The sequence below is a fragment of the Neopelma chrysocephalum genome, unplaced genomic scaffold (genome assembly GCF_003984885.1).
Source record: "Neopelma chrysocephalum unplaced genomic scaffold, ASM398488v2 Primary Assembly neopelma1_96588, whole genome shotgun sequence".
NCBI lineage: Eukaryota > Metazoa > Chordata > Aves > Passeriformes > Pipridae > Neopelma > Neopelma chrysocephalum.
In genome coordinates, this window is record NW_020925233.1 from 205,970 (window position 1) to 225,030 (window position 19,061).

The window sequence follows — 19,061 nt, forward strand, 5'->3', positions numbered from 1 at the left end:
CTATCTGCTGAAGGTATCCAGTAGGAATGGTTCCAATATGCGTTTGCCTTTGATATTCATGCAGACATTGAGAAGACAAGAGTTTCTACAGTAGTTGGAGGGTACAAAAAAATTAGCTTATTGTGGGAATTCAGAGAGCTCCTGCCTCCCCATTGCATCTTGCAGCAAAAAGAATTATTTTTAAATTTCCTTTTCTTTTCTATCTCACAACTGACCTTTTCCTTTGGCTATTTCAGTTTTCTGTAAAGCTGACACCTGTAACTTTTTCCAGGATTGGCACAACTCATAAAATCAACTGGTATTTACTTCTAGACTAGGTTCTAAGGTGGTATTATTACTTTTATAAGGTGTTGAAATGATGTTCTTGAGAGAAATTGAAATCACAGTGAGAATAAATTGACTACTTTGCCAATTTCAGAGAAATACTAGGAATGCATAAAACTGAGATCTGAGATTCTGTACAGGGTCAAAACTCCATCCTCTTTGTTCAGAGTCTACATGATTTTGGTAATTTTATTTCAAATGTCACTCCTTTTAACACTCCCTTTACTTTTTTTTTCCCATTCTAAAATATCCTGCATGCCTTTTATGAATCATGCCTAGAGGAAAAATCCATATCAGTCACTCTTTATGTGATTTCTCCAGATGGAGCTTAGCTGCTCTCTGAACACTCCGGTGTACATTTGCTTTAGGTAACATCATCCAGAATGGCTGAAACCTTGTATTTATGCCAGTAAAGCTAAGATGTGTGATTTCTCCTGGGGGAAGTTTTGAAATGCTAACATAAGCTGGTGAGATTTAGTAACCTCCAGCTGAGGATTCAGAACAAGTGGAGGGCTTCTCCTCTACTTACTCACTTCTGGCCCTGATTCCCTGATTGCAGTTGTCTCTTTTTCAGACCTGTTTGCCCTGTCTTTCTGTAGGCATTTTTCTTTGGTTCCTGTGTATATATATTTTCTTCTATCAAATATCTCCTAAACACTAACTCGTCCATACAAACTTAAAGGTATGAGAAGGAAGCAATTAAACCTACGAATTTAGAATCCATATGCAAAATCTGCTGGTTTTCAGACTGTGTACTTTCAAAAGGACAGGTTCTCTACAGATGGTATCTGTAGTGAATGCATTAATGACATTTTAAACATTTACCTTTCCTGATAAAATAAACTCAGTTCCCAAACTCTTCCAAAGGATACCTTATGGGCTACATGCAGCTCCTAACTTTGCTCATTAAGAACATCCTATTGTCAAACATTGACAACTTTATTTACTCCACTGGCTGATGGGTATTTTTACCAAGAGTGGACAAGAGGACACTTCCCAAAATCTCTGTCTTTGGATAGAATTGTCTCTAGTCAATCACTTCTGTGGACTGTTCTTCTACTTTCTGTATCTCTAAGTAGTGTTATATTTGTCATCTAATCTGTCCTACATGTACATCTATGTTGGAGACATCCTCTACTACACAAAATGAATAGTGTTACCTTTTATCCTTCAATTCCCATTTCTATTAAGAAAAAGTATATCATCCTTTGTGTTTTGAACACAAAATAAAGAACAGAGTAGAATCACCAGTCTAGGGATTTATGTTGGAAAAAGCTTGAATAAAGATAAAGGAGAAAATCCTGGTCTTTGAACTCTCTGCCTCAGTCCCAGTCTCTGAAGAAGAGGAAAATAACATAGCTGTATTTCAAGTTTTGATTAGTGAATATCTGCAGAGATGAAAAATTCTAGCACTGAAAAGTAAGCCTAAGATCTATAGCACATTGTCAGTTTTTTCTGTGACACATGAGAATTTAAGCACTTGTTATTTTGTTTTTGCTGCAACTCAACAAAATTTCAGCCACGACTTATCAGAAGTAACCATGGAGTTATTGTTCTGAATATTGCTACAGTAAAACAGTCTGTTGGCCTAACACAGGATTCTGTAATTCTGTCTTTTTCTAAAGAACTCTTACCCAGTTGAAAAGTTCACCTTACCATATCTGTTATTTTTGTTTAGAATACATTAACTTTTTGTTCCTAATGGAAGCCAGTTAGAAAAATGAGGGTGAGAGGTTAAACATACATTCTGGTCTCCTATTTAAAATAGAGGTTTATCTTTTGCACATTGCTGATGATAATTTGGAAGGACGGGGGTGTACAAAGGAAAAGCACACTTGTATATTCTCCTGTTATGAAAATGGCAGCCTCCATTTTTCATTTGACATATGAAATAGCTCTGCCTGTGCTTTTCAGCTTTGTGTTTAATTGTTGGAGCCAAGAAAAGGATGTGAAGAAACAAGACAGATTTTACTTGGGCTGGTAGGACCAAGTAGACTACGGCAAGCATGGCTCTCATTACACTTAAGTGAATTAGTGTCTGTTTCCTTTAAAAAAGGAGGGGGTAAAAAAGGAGAGATTAACAAGCCACCAAGGGCCTGCTGTAAGATTTTGACACTTTTAGTGGCTTGTGACAAATGATTTGTATCAGCTCTCCTTCAAAATCAGAAAACAAATCTACCATTTTGATAAGGAATGCAAAAAAACCAACAAAAAAGCAGCACCAAAAGACTCTGTTACAAGGCCATGCTGACTAGGGCTCATTACCACTTGAACAAGAGAACAGATGAGTTCTTTAATTGACTAAGCTCCAAAATTGTTATTAGATATGTAGAAGACCCTAACATTTGTCATCCTTTGCTAGGTAAAGCATATGCTATGGTCCTTCTGAAGACATTAATGTGTCTAATTAGTGCAATAATGACACAGATTTCTACTTATTCTCAAGAAATGTTCCAGCCCTGGAATCAACTTAATAACTCTCCTCTGTACTTATTACAATAGGTAAATGGTTTTCTTGTGTTGGGGGCAAAATGTGTGCTCTTCAGTTAGGATCCCCACAGATTCTTTCAAAACTTCATCTTATGTGCTACATTAGTTGCACTGTCATGCAATCTACTCTTGCATTATCAGTCTATCTGTAAAGGGAGTTTTGTGCATAGAACTTCTATAGCTTGGCACACAAACACATATATAAATTAAGACTTCATATATATATATACATATATATATATATATATACATACACATATATATATATTTAGAACAGGTTCCTTGGAAAGCAGAAAGATTCTGAAACCATAATGAAAAAATATTTAGCTGAAACCCCAACAATATGAGCACTAAACAAATGCCAGACTGAAGTTTACTCAAACAACAAAACTACATTCTCCTCCCCATTATGGACTTAATGAGAAGTGTCAGGTAACCTCAGCTACATGAAGCACAAGGTAATGGAAAGCATTAGATGTTTTTATCTACTGGTCTTCCTGCTAATCATTAGATACTTGAGTCTGCATTGGTGTGTGAGCACAGGTATGTACACCTCACACCTGTGGCTACCTGTTAAAGGATTTTAAATTGTGATTAAGGTTTGGAGGTCCCTGGATAAGAGAGCTGACTAACACTTCCTCCATCTGCACAGTGGCATTTTTTTTGTAGCATCATTGAATTTAATAGTTGACAGCACTAGAGTTCTTCCTGTGGTTTTCTTTTTTTTTTAAATTTCATTTTGGACAAGGGAATTACTATGATTCTGTCTGTACTTAAAACTGTATCGGTCTTTGTTATGCCCTGAGTACAGCTGGAAACAAAAAGGTTAGGTCTTGCTGACCTTTATGGTCTACTGTGTACATTTATAAAATTAACAAAACCAAAATACAGTTCTACAGTAAAGTTATTATAGATATTTTACAATAGCGTTTGTCTCTAAAGCCTCATCTTTGCAAAATGCTTCCTGTTTCATAAGCACAATCAGCTGTAAGCAGAGTCCACAAATACATGTGTGGCAGAACTGAAGGAATAAAGCAAGCATGGTGAATTTTGAGCAAATCTGGATAATGCTTTGAGGAATTATTTGGTGTGTGGTCTGAGGCAAGAAGCCACAGAGAGGCGGAAGTTAATCTTATGTACTCCCCAGCTGCAGATATGTCTTTCTGAGAGCTGACTGCAGCAGGAGAAACTGAAGAAATGACCAAGAGACCAGATTAATACCACATGAGCCAAGTGTCAGCCTCATTATAAGTGTTTTCACTAAAGCTGAAAAGACATTAACTTTGATGGCTGTAATTTCAAAGCAAAGTTGTGACATGTAAAAGTAATTGTAATAAATTAAACTGAAAGAATAATGTCTGTGACACTAAAGGGGAAGTACCAATAATTTAAAGAAATGATAGAAAATAAAAAACTCAAACAAATAATTTCAATATTTTAACTCCAATGCATCAACAGCATTTCAAGGAAATTAAGGCACTCCCAAAAACACATAATATATTAATACAATAAATATTAGGTGGCTATCACGCTCAGATTTCTTTGACTGATAGGTCTGACAGTAAGGAGTGAAATAACAATTATATTTTAACTGTTTAATCATGGAAACTATAGAGAACCTTGAGCTAAAACATCCTAATGTTCATAACTTCAAAGCAAAAGAAATTTTGACATTGCTTGTGATTATAATTTCATGCAGCAGAATCAGATCTAGAGCTCAGCTTGACAAGAAGATCCAATTTGTGCTCCACCCATGCTATTTGGTTAGAAGCTATTTTGCCATTAACTTTTGTTTTATGCTATGCAACAAATCTGTTGAACAATCTTGACAGAATGCTTGCAAGAACGGCTATAGAATAATTTTTTTAAAACATTTTTTTCCAGTCAAAACACAAACAGCTAAGTCTGCTAGAGTTAAGAAGTAGCCTATTCTTTCCTGTCCTATAAGAGGACAAAACTGCCCTTGCTGTTTCTTATGTCCAAACCTTTCAGTAAAAAAAGAATGATTAGTCTCTGGGTGGACTTTTTTTGTTGGCACTCATCACACTGTTACTGGTGTGTTTCACAAATAATCTGCTTTCATAACACCCTTGCTCATGTAGGAAATATTGCTAGCCTCATTTTATAAGCAGCAAAGAGCCAAAGAGAAATTAGACTCAAATACCTACTCTTAGAAATTCTGAGGTACAATGAATTACAAATATATAAAGCCTGGTATTTCCTAATACTTTATGGCACTTCCTATACTAAAAATTTAATTCACGCAGACTATCCTTATGCCAAATTGTCCAGTCTTTTACCCTCTACCTTTAGGCAGATTCCTCTTCCGTGTTAGTTGGCAATCACCAAAAGGATGATGAGGAACTCCAAAGATTCCCCCAGCTCCCCTTATTCCCAGAGTATCTTCAGAGCACATGGTGAAGGATGTGAACCTTTATTTCCCACAATCCTACTTCATTATTCCAGCCTGTATATGTTTCAGTCTTGATTAAAAAATCCATCATAGTAATTACTAATCTTTCTAAAGTTCAAACACCCTACAAGCTCTTCAATAAGGATACTTGGCATTAGACCTTTTCTTTCCCAAGTAATTTAGTTGCAAACTAAACTGAGCAGCTGTTCTGTGACATATTTCATTCAGATGAAAAGCATTTTCTCATCCAAAACCCTATAGCAAGATACTATATAAACTGCGTTTACCAATAGTAATCTTCCTGTCTTCCATACAGTGATCTTAAAATGTCAGTGGGCTCAGTCTTGTATCTCCTTAATATACAATTTAAAACAATTAGAAGTCACTGTTCCTGACTGGTTTATGTCACATAAGAAAACGAAGTATCATACTAATGTATGGCTGCTATACAGTCTAAATGCCACAGGATGTACAGGCTGGGTTCCAATTACTACTTCCCAGGTTATTCAGGCACATGAAGCTGTGAAAGAAAGGATGCATTCACAGTACCTGGAGTACAGATTTTTATTTTTTTTTAGCACTGTCACCCTTTCCCTGTCCTGCAGTATCTCCTGTTGCATGTTGGGAATAGGAAGCATCATTGTCAGGATGGAGAGAATTACCAGTCTGCATGATCTCAACATCTTCTTCATCATTCTTGGCCTAGGACTAGGGATGCCCACAAAGTAAAATCCAAGAGAAGCAGCAAAACTTCTTAAATTGAATCCATTTCTGGGCTTCAGTGCTAACCTTACTAAATTTCATGTTAGCTGCCTAAGTGGTTTAAACTACTCATTGCACTAAGAAGTGAGTCAGTGCTTTTGTGTGCTCATGTGTGTTTGGAAGCAGAGGTGATGCTGTTCTATGAATAAAAGCTATCAGACACGACATTAAATGTTACTATTCATGAGAATCACTGTACTTGCACATGTGCTTTCAGCAGCATCTTCACCTCCTAAGAAGCTGAAACAATCATTATTTCCTTCCATTTCTTACATGCTATCTAAGCCATTTCTGTCAGAACCACATAAAGTGAAAATTTAAAGCGTTTGCAATGATTTGTACCTCAGAACACCTAGTGAAATTCAGCTTGTGATAACTTTTTGCTCCAGTTTACACATGGTGGTGCCTTAGCTCAGCCATTCAGCCAAAGTACATATTGATGACCCAGCTACTTGTAAGGGTAGCATCAAACCCACACGTGTATCTTGTATGGTAGGTTACCTTTTCAGCAACTGAAGAGACAGCTGAGCAATCAGGCCTAGACCTTGAAGCAGACTAACAGCAAGCTACCCCAGCTTGGCTCATGAGGTTACCTCTAGACTCTTCCGCTGCTTCTTTTCATGTTATCATTAGTTTTGCAGTTATAGACCCTCAGTGAGCACAGAACTTCTGTGTTGCAGTTATTAGCACAGTGTTTTGACAAAGGAAATGTGTCCTGTCATCAGAATGGGAGCTGCATGCATCACTCTGCTTTTCCTGAGACAGGGTAGAAGGGCAGAGTCAAGCCATGAGCCAAGGTTACAGTTCAGGGGAAAGTTTTGATTAGCTTGCCTCCAAGGAACACATGCCACAGGTACTAAGATAATTCATATGGATAAGAAAGGTACTTCCAGATTGACTTCCAGATTGTCCTGTGCAGAATCAGGAGTTGAGCACAATAATCCTTGGGAGAACCTTACAAGTCAGGATATTATACGGCTCTATGATTCTATGGCATGGTTTATATTTTTAATGTTTACATCCAGGAAAAACCATAGGGAAAAAATAAGTGCCTGGGAAACACAAAGAAAAAAGCTTTGTTCTGTTGAAGTTAAAAGACTGTTTCAAGGAAGATCAGGAACTTTAGCATTTCCTAAAGTGTCATAAAAATTTATGAAAAGAAGACTCTAAAACTGCAGTCCTATAAAATCCACTTTGCATTAAATGAAGTCATCATTATAAAGCATACATATACATGCACACACATATTTTGTACTAACAAACTTGTAACTATGTAACTACTTCAAGTCTTGAAGATAAGCTTGCAACATATGACATATTTTTGAACATTAAACATATCAGTCACAAAAATATTCTATCCCACTGTGGCAGCTTGGACTTGGCCCCCTGCCAAGTGCCCAACACCACAGCAAAAGCCCTTTCCCCCCCTTTTGTCTGTGAACACACGGGAAGCAAAGGGAAGGAAAAAAACCAAAAGAACCGAAATAACAGACCTAAAGCAATATATATATGTATTTACACGTATATCCAATTACAAAACTATATAGACATAAGAAAGAAACCCCCAACACTCCCCAAAAAATAAAACAACAGATATACACAACCAACAAAGAACTATCAAAGCAAAATCTTAATACTTTCCTTAAGAAAACGAAAGCCACTCCACCAAATCTCTCCTCTCAAATAGGAAAAACAACAGGCCTCACAGGCCTCACTCCCACATAAGCGACACCGGCCGCAGGGAGCCTGCTGTCTCCAACTTTGCTGGAAGAGATCTGGCCAACCAACTTCCTCCAACTTCTATTTATATTCCTACTTACGTAAAGAATAACATGGAATATTGGGACATAGGTACTTCCTTAGTTTCGACCTGGTTGCCAGGAAGAGGCCTAGACCAAACCATTACACCCAGCCTATTCCATCCTTCAAAAATTAAACCACTTAGCATTCTAGAATGTTGATGTCCTTCAGGTATATGTTTCTCACAACAAATACATAGTGCACAGTATTATCATAGTGAAAATTTTAAGATAAACCAAACAAACCACCAAAAGCTTGTGGCTGTTTCAAATTGCTTATTACTTTCAAGGGAAAGTTTGCCCATCCTTCTGCTTGCAAGTAGTCCATACTGACTTTGACATTAGGAATAAAGCAAGTTATTAATCCTCTTGAAGACGGTAATGTGAAGAAGAGAACTCCAGAACATGTACCAAATAGTATGGACAGAATAGGACCAGAAATGACACAACGAAATTGGGAGTTGGAAGTTTATATTACAACACCAAACACATACTTTTATAGAAATTCAAAAGGCATCTTAATGATTTCATAGTTTCAATCTGTGAGCAAACAGATGATACAATGAGATCAGACAGGACAATTCAACATCACTGGAAGTTCACAGCTGTCAAAGTGGGTAAGACATGCTCCCCCCCCCCGCTTCTCTCCCACTCATGACACATGCTGCCTCTATTTCTTTCTTGTCATCCTTTCTGGTGCTGCTCTGGTACTTGTCACACTTCCCACCCACTTCCTCTAATGCAGGCACAATATCATTGATTTATACCCAGGCTCCACTTAGCACCATGCCTTAATTCTAATCAAATAACATCCTGAATGCTTCCAAAATGCTTCAGCATACCCTCCCCAACTCCCACACATGCTGACTACTGCTGCACAGCTGTGCATCAGGAACCTAAAAAAACCCTCACATTTCATTTATTTCCATACAATGTTTGAACCTCTAATATCAGTGGCAGAAAAAAGAAAAGCAATGGGATTCCTCATCCCCCCCACCCCCCGCCCCCATTTTCACTTCTGCTACTCATGTAGAAAGAGGAGTCAGGAACTGCAAAAACCAACTAAGCTTATCATCCTTCACATGTGTTTTCCACTATGAAAGGAGCAGGCATCATATTGCTTTCCTAAATCAAGGTTTATGAAATATCTGATCCTTATTTTTATATAACGTTCACGATCATTCATGTTTCTAGTATCTGTAACCTTTTCTTCTTTTGCACAACACCAAAAATTATGGAAAGGGGAAAGAGAAAAGGAATAACACTATTTGATGTAGTTTCAACATTTCCTTTTTTCTTAGATGTGTGTGAAAATTCCTCTTTAACTGTAGAAGATATACACTACTGACAGATTATTTAGAGGTAAATGTGAAAGGGGACAGGCTAATAATTCTTCAGGCTAACCATAAAATAGGTGAATGCTTTACAACTGACATTGTGAGTATATCAACCCAGTAATTGGATGCACGTGTTAGTAGCAGTAAAAAGGCACTGTCCAGTTGTCCACCTTACATGGGAATCTACTTTGAGTGTATTCTTTGATTTACTGTTGCAATTAGAACTGAATGTTCAAAGAAAGAACACAAGTGACCTAATTTAAAAAGAGTGCCTTTAAAGCCACTATTTGGTGTGTGACTTGGCTCACTTGTAACCATTTCTTCCCCCTGAAACTTCCATTGATTGCACTGTACTCATGAAGCAGCATAATCACTCTTAATAATCTGCTCAGCTAATGAATTCAGTTTCAATAACCATTCAGTGATTAAAAATTAAGCCACTTCCTCCTGACTCCTAATTCTCTTCATAAACACAAAGAACTTTCCCAGGCTGACTTTTCAAAACTTTATGAAACAGTGTTTCCTGTCTCCTTCTTACTGTGCTCTAACCAACAGAGATATTTTACAGCAAGAAACAGAAGCAATTAGCAGAGCTAGGAAAGGATCCTTCTAAATAACAGAACCAATGGTTGCATGCACCATTGATTACTTTTCATTATAAAGCACCTGAGCAATGAAAGGCAGCAAGATAGTAAAATATTGCATCAAAGTAAGTTGTCAAAACAAAAGAAGAAAAATTTGTTTAGACAAGTACATACAGTTAGACTAGCAGCACTAGCATACCTAGCTACTGAGAAACAAACACATGCTAAGGTTAACTAAATGCATCCTCCATTTCTGATCTGGTAATTCGGTATTTGTAGCCCAAAGCAAGCAAAGGCTATTTATCCATGCAGCCTCATCAAGCTAACACTGGTTGGTAATGCTAATAAACACTCAAACTATTTGTGCTGTTCAATGTGAAGAAGAGCTCTTAAATGATAAACCCCAGAATAAGGTAGTTCAGTGTCTTATGGCAACTGCAAGCAGTGGTAGCAAGTGCTCAAAACGAGCAAACAGAAATTTCAACCTGGTGCAACTTTGGAGAAGAAGGGACTGTAAGAGCTGTCCAGAAAACTGAGAAAACAATGTTTCATTATGTCATGTCAATGCCAAGAAGGAAGCATTATAAGAAATCCCAAGCTGACTAATTTCTCTGCATTGCTGACACTATTTCTACCATCCCAATATTAAGCCTACGAATAAAAATACAATATTGTTTACAAATACTTGCCCCCCCCTTATTTAGAATCTTCCTTGTGCAATCACATTACTTTCTCAGAGGAAAAGTCAGTAAGCCACATGACATGAGTTGTTGCCCTGTGTTCATATAGGCTATTTTTAACTTAAGACACACAGTTTAATAAGATTTGCTCATAGAAGGGTTTTTCTTTTTCCAAAAAGAAAAATTCTGTGAAATAAATGAAAACTCCCCTATTGCAGGATCTGAACTGACTCTCATTTGAAGTGAAAAGGCCCCTATTCACACACACAGCTCAAAGACATCTGAAAGTCATCTTAAAATGCCTTATTTCAAAACAGAGGATCTTAACCTATGAGTGAATACATCCAAGATGTTTCAGAAGTGTAAGCACATTCTGTAGTGCTCACTCAGCTAATGCCATCTTCAAGGGAAGTTTTGACCGAGCCACTACCTGTGAACCCTGTCACTAAAACAGAAGCATGGCATCTAGGAGCCTATATGCTCCTTGTTTTCTCTCTTCTCATGTTTCAAGAACAAACTTCAGTTGTCCCTCTGTTCCTATTTTTCTTCCCCCCCCCCCCCCCCCCAGTGGCCATAAGTTACATTTATGAAGCCAAAAAGACTTCTTACAGCTGTGTATTTTGAACAGATTTATGTTAGGACTACAGTATCAGCATGGAGGGTCCACAAGGCAGGAATGCAGCAAGGGTAACAGGAGAGTGTCATGTAGACATTAAATAGTACAATTCTTTCCACATTCATAAATCCTAAGTGCCTATGGTTTTATACTGCTGTTATAAATTATATGAGTTCTGTGGGGGAAAAAAAAAGAAAAAGAAAAAAAAGAAAAAAGTGAGAAATCATCTCCATATATTTCACAGTGAAGAGCCTAAGTTTCAAATTACTTCACTAAAACAGTATTACTTCATATTTTAAGTATTTTCTTTGGTAAAACAATAAAACAGAACTGTGGAGAGTAAAACAACAAAACACATATGCTTGCTCATCAGTCTTTAGAAAAACAGTGAAAAGTTCTCACATCAATTTACAAACACCATATGATGAGGAGTCAATAATTGCAAACAGTTAGCTTACAAAATGTTCAGTAGTAAAATAACATATTTTACCAATTATTCTAATCTGCTTCGAGCTTCATAGCTGAGGCTAAGGTATATCACTCTTTTATTATTTTGTTGCACCTGAGGTATGATCAAAAAACTGAGTATCAAACTGAGTATACTTAAATCAAAACACATTTAATGCTAATTTTCTGTATATAACCCAATATATAACACAAATCTATTTATCAATCATGTATATATGCACACAAAATCCTCATTAGTAATGTTCAGCACTTATAGCAATTAAAGTGGTTGTTTGCAATCTTTTGGGCTACAGAATGAGGCTCAGAACTTTCCTGCTTTTACTCACTTTGTTGTTAAGCTGATCCCACACTAACTAAAGCAAAACCAAAAACTATCAGGGACTTCAGCAGTTCATAAAGCTTAATATAAAAGATAATGGCATACTCAGAAGAAAAGCCTGGAATAGGTAAGCTCATGGGAAGTAGTTAATTATTTCTTGCTAGTTCCCCTGGTAAACACTCTTAGTCTGCAACTGCCGTGCTTTTGCACTGCTTGGCTTAGTCCACTTGGGATGCTCAGAAGGCCAATTATTAGAATATCTGCTGGTGTAAGCCCTTTTGGGTTTGCTTGAGCTAAATTAGCTTATGCAGTTGAGGGTTCAGACCCTTCATGTCCACCTCCTTTGAGCAGAGGTAACACCAGGCAGTGGCTGTGCCGCCATCTACCGTAGGTTCTGCATAGCACTGCTTGGTCCAAAGCTCGCAGGAATCGCTCCAGCAATTCTTCCCACTAATATCCAGGCTCAGTGACACAGACTTCACTCCCTAAATGCATACCTTAGTAAGGGCCTGATGTTGAGTTTGCTCGGGCAGAACTCCCTCCACAGACTGCAGGTAGCTGCTGCTAATCAAGCACTATGTATTTTGTTACTGTTCTTCAGCTAATAAGGTCTGTTTTGTACATTTGAAGTTTGTGTGCTTCATAGTACTATTAACAATTGCATTAAAAGTCAATTGAAAATAGTATAGCACTCAGAAACACCATCTAGTTTTCTTTTACTAGCTTATCATAGCTAGTTCAAGCCACCCATTAATCCCAAAGAGTTTCACTATCTTCAAACAAGAAAGCTGTCTGGGTGCAAATGAAATCAGAATCTGCATGAGTTCCCTCTCAATCTTAATATATGGCTTAAGCTTCTTTTGGTGGTCCCAGGGTTCAAGTTATAGTGAAAGCATTGGAGGATTTTTGGATTTGTTTTTCCCCAAACTAGTAAGTCTCCAGAAAGCACTACAGCTCCTTTATCTGTGGATGTAAATAGCTCTGTCAGGAACAGGGGCAAGGGACTTCACAGCTGTGGTGCTGTAGGACAAGCTAGTAGTTGCATTTTGAGGACCAGCTTCCAGATATAAGGAACAAGAAAACAAAACCTAAAAAGTGTCCTACTTCTATCCAGTGATAGACTCCCTCCAACTACGCCAAATGCTGCAAGTTCCCCCAGCCTCCTGACAAAACAATCAGGAGCCACCTCTGTTCCTGCTGCCCTGCAGGTAGAGAAAGGGTGACAGAATAATTCCAAGCAAACAAGTTGAAATACATCAGCTAGAGTAAACTTTAATTCAGTGCACTCTACACAATATTTGTAGAGCAAATCTAAAAATGCTGCTTGAGCCATTTGAAGGCTGGAGGCTGAATTCTGTTTTCTGAATGTTTATTCTGACTTTCTCTAACTGTTCTTCTTACTTGACTATGCTTAACTGGCAGTGAACCATGAAAGCTGTTGTTTAATCACACAACATACCACGATCTTACAGACCTATTGATAAGGCTTTACTTAAGCATAAACTGATTTTAAACATTAGCATATGAGGAAATTAGCCTCCAAATTAGAATGCTTCAGTCTTCTGTGTCAGTAGTCAGTTTTATTTGTTTAGAAAAACATGGTTTTGGGGAGAGAAACTCATAATAGAGGTTAAATAGTCTGTAATGTTGAACAGGATACAATTTAGTGGCCTGCCTGGCTAATTCTATGCATGGCAGAAAGCTATTCCCATGTCACTACTTATTTTGGACCATATGAAAGATAAACCATATATTTGCACGGAACCAGTCCAGCTTGGGACTATAGCAGTATTATGATGGGATCTCTACACGTGAAGTTATGAAAAGCGTAGATTTAGTGATGCACTTGCAACATTTTGCTACACAAACACCTTTGAACAAAGGCACAGTAAATATATTTTTAAATGGTCTAAGACTATGAGCTTTTACTGAAAACACAATTTCACACTTCATATTGCAATGACTATTAATGAAGAAGATAAAACTCTGACTTCTGCCAACCAAACTGTAATTGTTTTGTATTGAAAGATGTTATACACTAGGTCTGACTTTGTGATATAAGTGCAGTATACAAGCTGCAAATTTTAAGATGATAGGAGTCCTTTCATCACTGCACATAATCCTCAGTAATAAGATAAAATTATGTATAATAAAGGCATTGTTTTGTTTTTATATGAAACAAATTTGATTCTTCTCTTTTCAGCAGATACTCTGCAAATGTGACAATAACCATGACATCACTGAGAAGGCCAATTCTCTTTCCGATACACTGCCTGCAAAACCAGGACACACCACATATCCCCTCTCCCATAGTTGCAGGGGGTTGTTTTTGCATGTAGACTGAATGGTAGGAAGGTGTGTATGTGCACTTCAGTGCACCTCTTCTTGGCAAGATCTCGCAGAAGTTCATGCATCTGTACAAGTTTACTCATTGAACAGTTCTGCTAGCTAAGTGGGACTGCTCAGATGAGCAGTTACTTCTCTGAGTACACTGCTGTCAGACTGGGCACCTTATAGCTTTTTTGGCAGCAGTGCTCTGCATAAAAGGATTTGATGTTCTCAAAGATGCACACAAAGCTTTCATAATCCCATTTTAGGGGAATGAAAATGCTGTTCTCCTCCAAACCCAAAGGTAATCTAAGAAATACAGTGCTAATACCTCATTCTACACAAATTCATAAAAGTTAAGCCTTCCTTATAGCTGTGTTTTTCAAGAATTTGCCTTTCTACGAAATACACAAAGGCAGGCCATAAGATTCACCTGCTTTCACACGTGAAGCTTTTACAAACATTAGAGTGCATAATAAAGAATGAAGTTGCAAAGTGGAGCAAGTGAAGCAGTGACATATGGCACTGCAGCCTTTTTCTCATTGTTTGCAAGCCTATAATATGAATATTTACTAGAAATACAGCTGAGTTAAAGGCAGTGTCTATCATACATCATGGTAACCTGCTGAAGTACTCCATATTTTACACGTTAGTTAACAAGGGATCTCCTTAAGTCACTTTCAGTTGTTTTAATTTAATAGAAGACTTATTCCCAGGTTTATCTGGATTTATGTAAAACAACCCAAGAACCAAAGAGTGTTCTTCACCAATAAAGAAAGTCTGTTTCCTCCAAGAGTTGCATAACAGTACTTACTTTCTCAGCATGCTCCTATAGTGGGATATAGGCGCTCAAGAGCTACAATGCAATATATTATGATTTACTAGAGTTACTTCAATCTGAGATTGCACAGGCAAGAAAACTAAATAAAGTTTACATTTCTAGCACTAACAGCCAAAAATACATTACAAGAAGCATTCTATTACTAAACCCCTAATTAGTACTACAGAAAAGCTCAAAACTTCAGCTACGGAGACAACCATATGACTTTTGCTCTGAAATTATTTCTTAAAAAAAGAGAGAGAGAAAGGAAAGGACAATGAAACGCGTGTGAGGTCTGTGGGAAGGCAATCCCAGATGTTTACAATGGAGCGAGTAGCGGTATAGCGGCGCAGCAGCCCCGGTGCCGCGGGGCGCAGCGCAGCACCGCCTCCCCATCCTCGGGGGCGGCAGCGCGGCCGCCGCCGGGCACCCCCGCGGCGAGGAGGGCACACGGGCAAGACCCCGGCCCGCAGGGACAAACAACCCCGCCCGGGGCTCGGGGAAGAGGGAGCGCAGAGCAGACGGCTGCTGTGCGGGTCGGGGAGAGCGGCGGGCGCGTGTGTGTGCGTGGGAGCCATCGATTAATTGTTCCAAGTCATTTTAATGACAGGAGATAATGATTTTCACATTCAGGAGACAATGCCCCCCCCGATCCCCCCTCCCCCCACACTCCGCAATGCTTCCTTCCAAATCTTTCTAATTTGTTCTTTTGCCGGGCGGAGAAACTAAACGGTCCTCAGACGAGGCCATTTGCAAGACAAACGTAACTGGAGAGACCCGCAGATACACGGGCTGGCGGGGAGCGGCGTCCCGGCAGAGCCGAGCTGAGCCCACCCCACCCTGCCCCGCGCCCCCTCCCCTCCCCGGCCTCGCCTCTCCCTTCCCGTCCGTTCTCTTTTCTCCTCAGCCCGCGGTGGAGCTGTACTTACTGAAGGGGCAGTTCTCCTTCTTGGTGCCGCTGACCTTGCCGTTCTTCTCGATCTTGAGAAAATACTTGTTGTAAGAGTAGAGCTTCCTCTTGCGCACGTCTCCTTGGAGGTGATTGTAGCTCCGCACGTGTCTCCCCGCACTGGAAGGAGAGGAGAAGGACGAGGGGAAGGAGGAGGATGATGAAGAAGAGTTGGTGGCCTCCGGGGACAGCATGTCCTGGCCGAGGTCATGGCAGGTGACAGGCACAGAAGACACCAAGAAGAGCAGCAGCAAGCAGCAACAAGGCAGGTGGGATAAGGCTGAGGCACCATTTGTCAGTATCCATTTGCACATTGTACTGAAACTCTGGGCGCTGGAAAATGTCTTATCAAATGAAACATACTGGAAGGGTAAAACCTGGTAAAAGGCAAGTGGAGAGACGGTGGTTGCTGCTTCTGGTTAGATCCCTCTGAGCTCTGATCAGGCCTGAAGTAAGTGCACCAACATCCATAACTCAGGGGACAAATCGCCTCAGAAGTTGCTGCCTTTTAATCCTTCGAGTCCTCCCTCAGAAAAAAAGAGCTGTTGGTTGTGGGTTTTTTTTTGTTTTGTTTTTTTGGGGTTTTTTTGGTGGTTTTTTTTTTGGGGGAGGGGGGGTGTTGCTGTGGTTAAACCTCTTTCCTTTTTCCCTTCCCCACCCCCCCACATACACACTCCCCAACCTTGTTTGAGACTTCCCAGGAGTTATTTTGTTCACTTCCTCACTCCTTTCTTCACCATCTTAGATGCAGAAAGGTCTGAAAAATAGATGACAGCAAAGTCAACAACAACAATAACAAAAATAAATAATAACCAGCGGAGAGGGGTGCCGGAATAGCTTTTTCACACATACACCTTAACACACACACTCACACTTTGTGGCTTTGTACCTTCTTCTGATCCCCACCCTCTTGTCTTTTTGCAAAACCCAAACCAGTTGCACAACTCGTCCTTTTCTCACTGACAACCTAGAGGAGGAAGTTTCTTTGTTTTGCTTTGAATTCTCCAGAACAGTATTAAAAAAAACCCAACAAACCAGAGAGAGAGAGGGAGAAATCCCAACTTGTCCCCCCCCTCCCCCCTTCCTTTTCTTTTCCTCCCCCTTTGGTTGTAAACAGGTTGGAAGCTGTAGCCTCAATGTCAGCGATTAGAAGTCAGAGGTGGGATGTGCCTCTGGTGGTCAGCCCTTATTTGCAGGGGGTCAGGCAGCGGTGGGACATCTGAAACCTTTTTGCAGCTGGAGCGAGCGGTGCCTGCTGCGAAGCTGCCCTCGCTTCCTCCCGGGCTGCGGCGGCCACTGCAGCCGCCGCCTTCGGCTGGCTGCTAATTGCTCCTAAAGCGTTCTTCTCCTCGGAGCGCGGGCCACCAGCATGGCTTGGAGACTCATGCTTTACTAATTTCCCTGTCTTCCACGCTGAACCAATCCCCTCTAGGGAAGCTTCCCTCCCCCTTCACTCTTATCCCCTCTCCACCCCCTCAAAACAAACAAACAAACCAACCCAACAAACAAAAACCACACAACAAAAAAAACCCAACCCCCCGAACTTGTTTGCTAGTGGAGGGTTTTGTTTTATTTTATTTCTTTTGCAGTGAAGTGATTGAGAAAGCCACCTGGAGCTTGTTCCCTGCTAGATCTCCCCCTCCCCCCCGCGGGAGGAGGGGTTGGGTGGAGAGCTTGGAAAGAAGTATATGCTACAGGCAGACCCTGGAAAAGCAGATTGTGTGCTGGTCAGGGAGAGTAAAAAGGGAATAGACATAATTAGCTCCTTTTCCTTTTTCTTTGCCAGCTTCCATGGAGGTCTTTCTCCCTCCTTTAATGAATCACTGATTTCTCGCTTCCGTTGCTGAAATAAAAAGTTCACACTTTAGCCTCCTCTTCCTTTTAAGCCTCTCAAGATTTATTGTGTCTCTTTCCCCACCCTCACCCTCCTTGTCTCAAAAGAAATCAGGGCCCTAAATGACCATTTTCTAATTGCTAACATGAGTCGTTTACTGAATCATGCATCTGACTTCAAAGCAAAAGGGGTTTTATTGACATTGCAAAGGTTTCCTCATAAAATCTGTCTAAATATTTTGCTGTCTTTCTTATTTTTTTTTTAACTAATGCAGTTTGCTTTGCCAGAAAGAAACAATTTTTCCGTTTTGAAGATTATTTTAAGCAATTTTTCAAGCTATTATTTTCCTGGAGGAGCATATGTTGTTGGTTTTTGTTATGATTCCATCTCTCCTAGTGTTTTTTTCATTTCATATGTTGAATGTTATGACGGATTCATATTTCTAGCTCATCACTGAACCGTCAACTTTTCCAGTAATTAACAAGCATCTTCCATATGATGTACTATCTTTTAACACCAGAATAAACCACTATTGACTGACAGGATTTGGGCAGCATACAAGACATTAAATGTTGGTCAGTATTTGGCATTGTAAAATAACTGTTTTGGAACACAAGTGGGTGAAACATTTGCTAAGAAAATGGAGTAACGGAGAAATGAAGAGGTACAGAAACACAGTGTGTAGCTCAATATGTAAACCCAGAACTTTTTAGAAATAGAGGTAGTTAAATAACACATCATTGGAATGCAATGGAAAACCGCCTATGTAATTCCATTTGGCATTTGGAGTAAATCTTAATTGAAACAACAGAAAATGGAGAAAAGAAGCAGTTCTAAAATTAGACAGGTTCATTAGATTGGGATGTTAAATATACGTTAACTTCACAACAGAAATTAGAAATTATTTTCTCCAATTATGGTGTTTATTCTGGAGAGAGTTGGCTCCTGAATTTATGTGTTCAGCTTCTGGGGCTGACATTTAAACAGACTTAAAATGAAACCATTTAATGTTAGAATCAGTATATTTTACGATGTTGTTTATGGTACTTCAGTGTATTTATTCTGTATATATTTGCAATGAGTGGAAAGCATTTCAGAAATCTTTTTTTACAAATCTTATTTAGGCTTTACTTTTTGCAAAGGCTCTTCCTTTTTGTAACTAATAAAAACCATAGACAAATAAAATGTAAGGCAAATTCCTCCTTTCTGAGAATGCCTGACAGCTTACATGTATGTCTACAAACTGATGTCAGTGTTTGATTGCTGCATGGGTCACAAAGGATACTACACGTTATTTCTAAAATTGAAGTTCTTTTGATTCCAACAGCTTAAATCATA

At 39.2% G+C, this 19,061-nt stretch overlaps 1 protein-coding gene across 3 annotated transcripts in view; it reads right to left on the reverse strand.

The window, feature by feature from the left end:
* Positions 1 to 17,236, reverse strand: part of FGF10 (fibroblast growth factor 10) — a 65,353-nt gene extending 48,117 nt beyond the window's left edge. Inside the window, exons 1-2 of one of the 3 annotated variants that reach the window (XM_027708898.1) lie at positions 17,116 to 17,236; positions 15,870 to 16,646 (exon numbers count right to left, since the gene is read on the reverse strand). In XM_027708898.1, the coding sequence (XP_027564699.1) occupies positions 15,870 to 16,203 (334 nt within the window). In that variant the 5' untranslated portion in view covers positions 16,204 to 16,646; positions 17,116 to 17,236. The other 2 variants (XM_027708900.1, XM_027708899.1) reach the window with 2 other exon arrangements.
* Between the last annotated feature and the right edge of the window lie 1,825 nt (positions 17,237 to 19,061).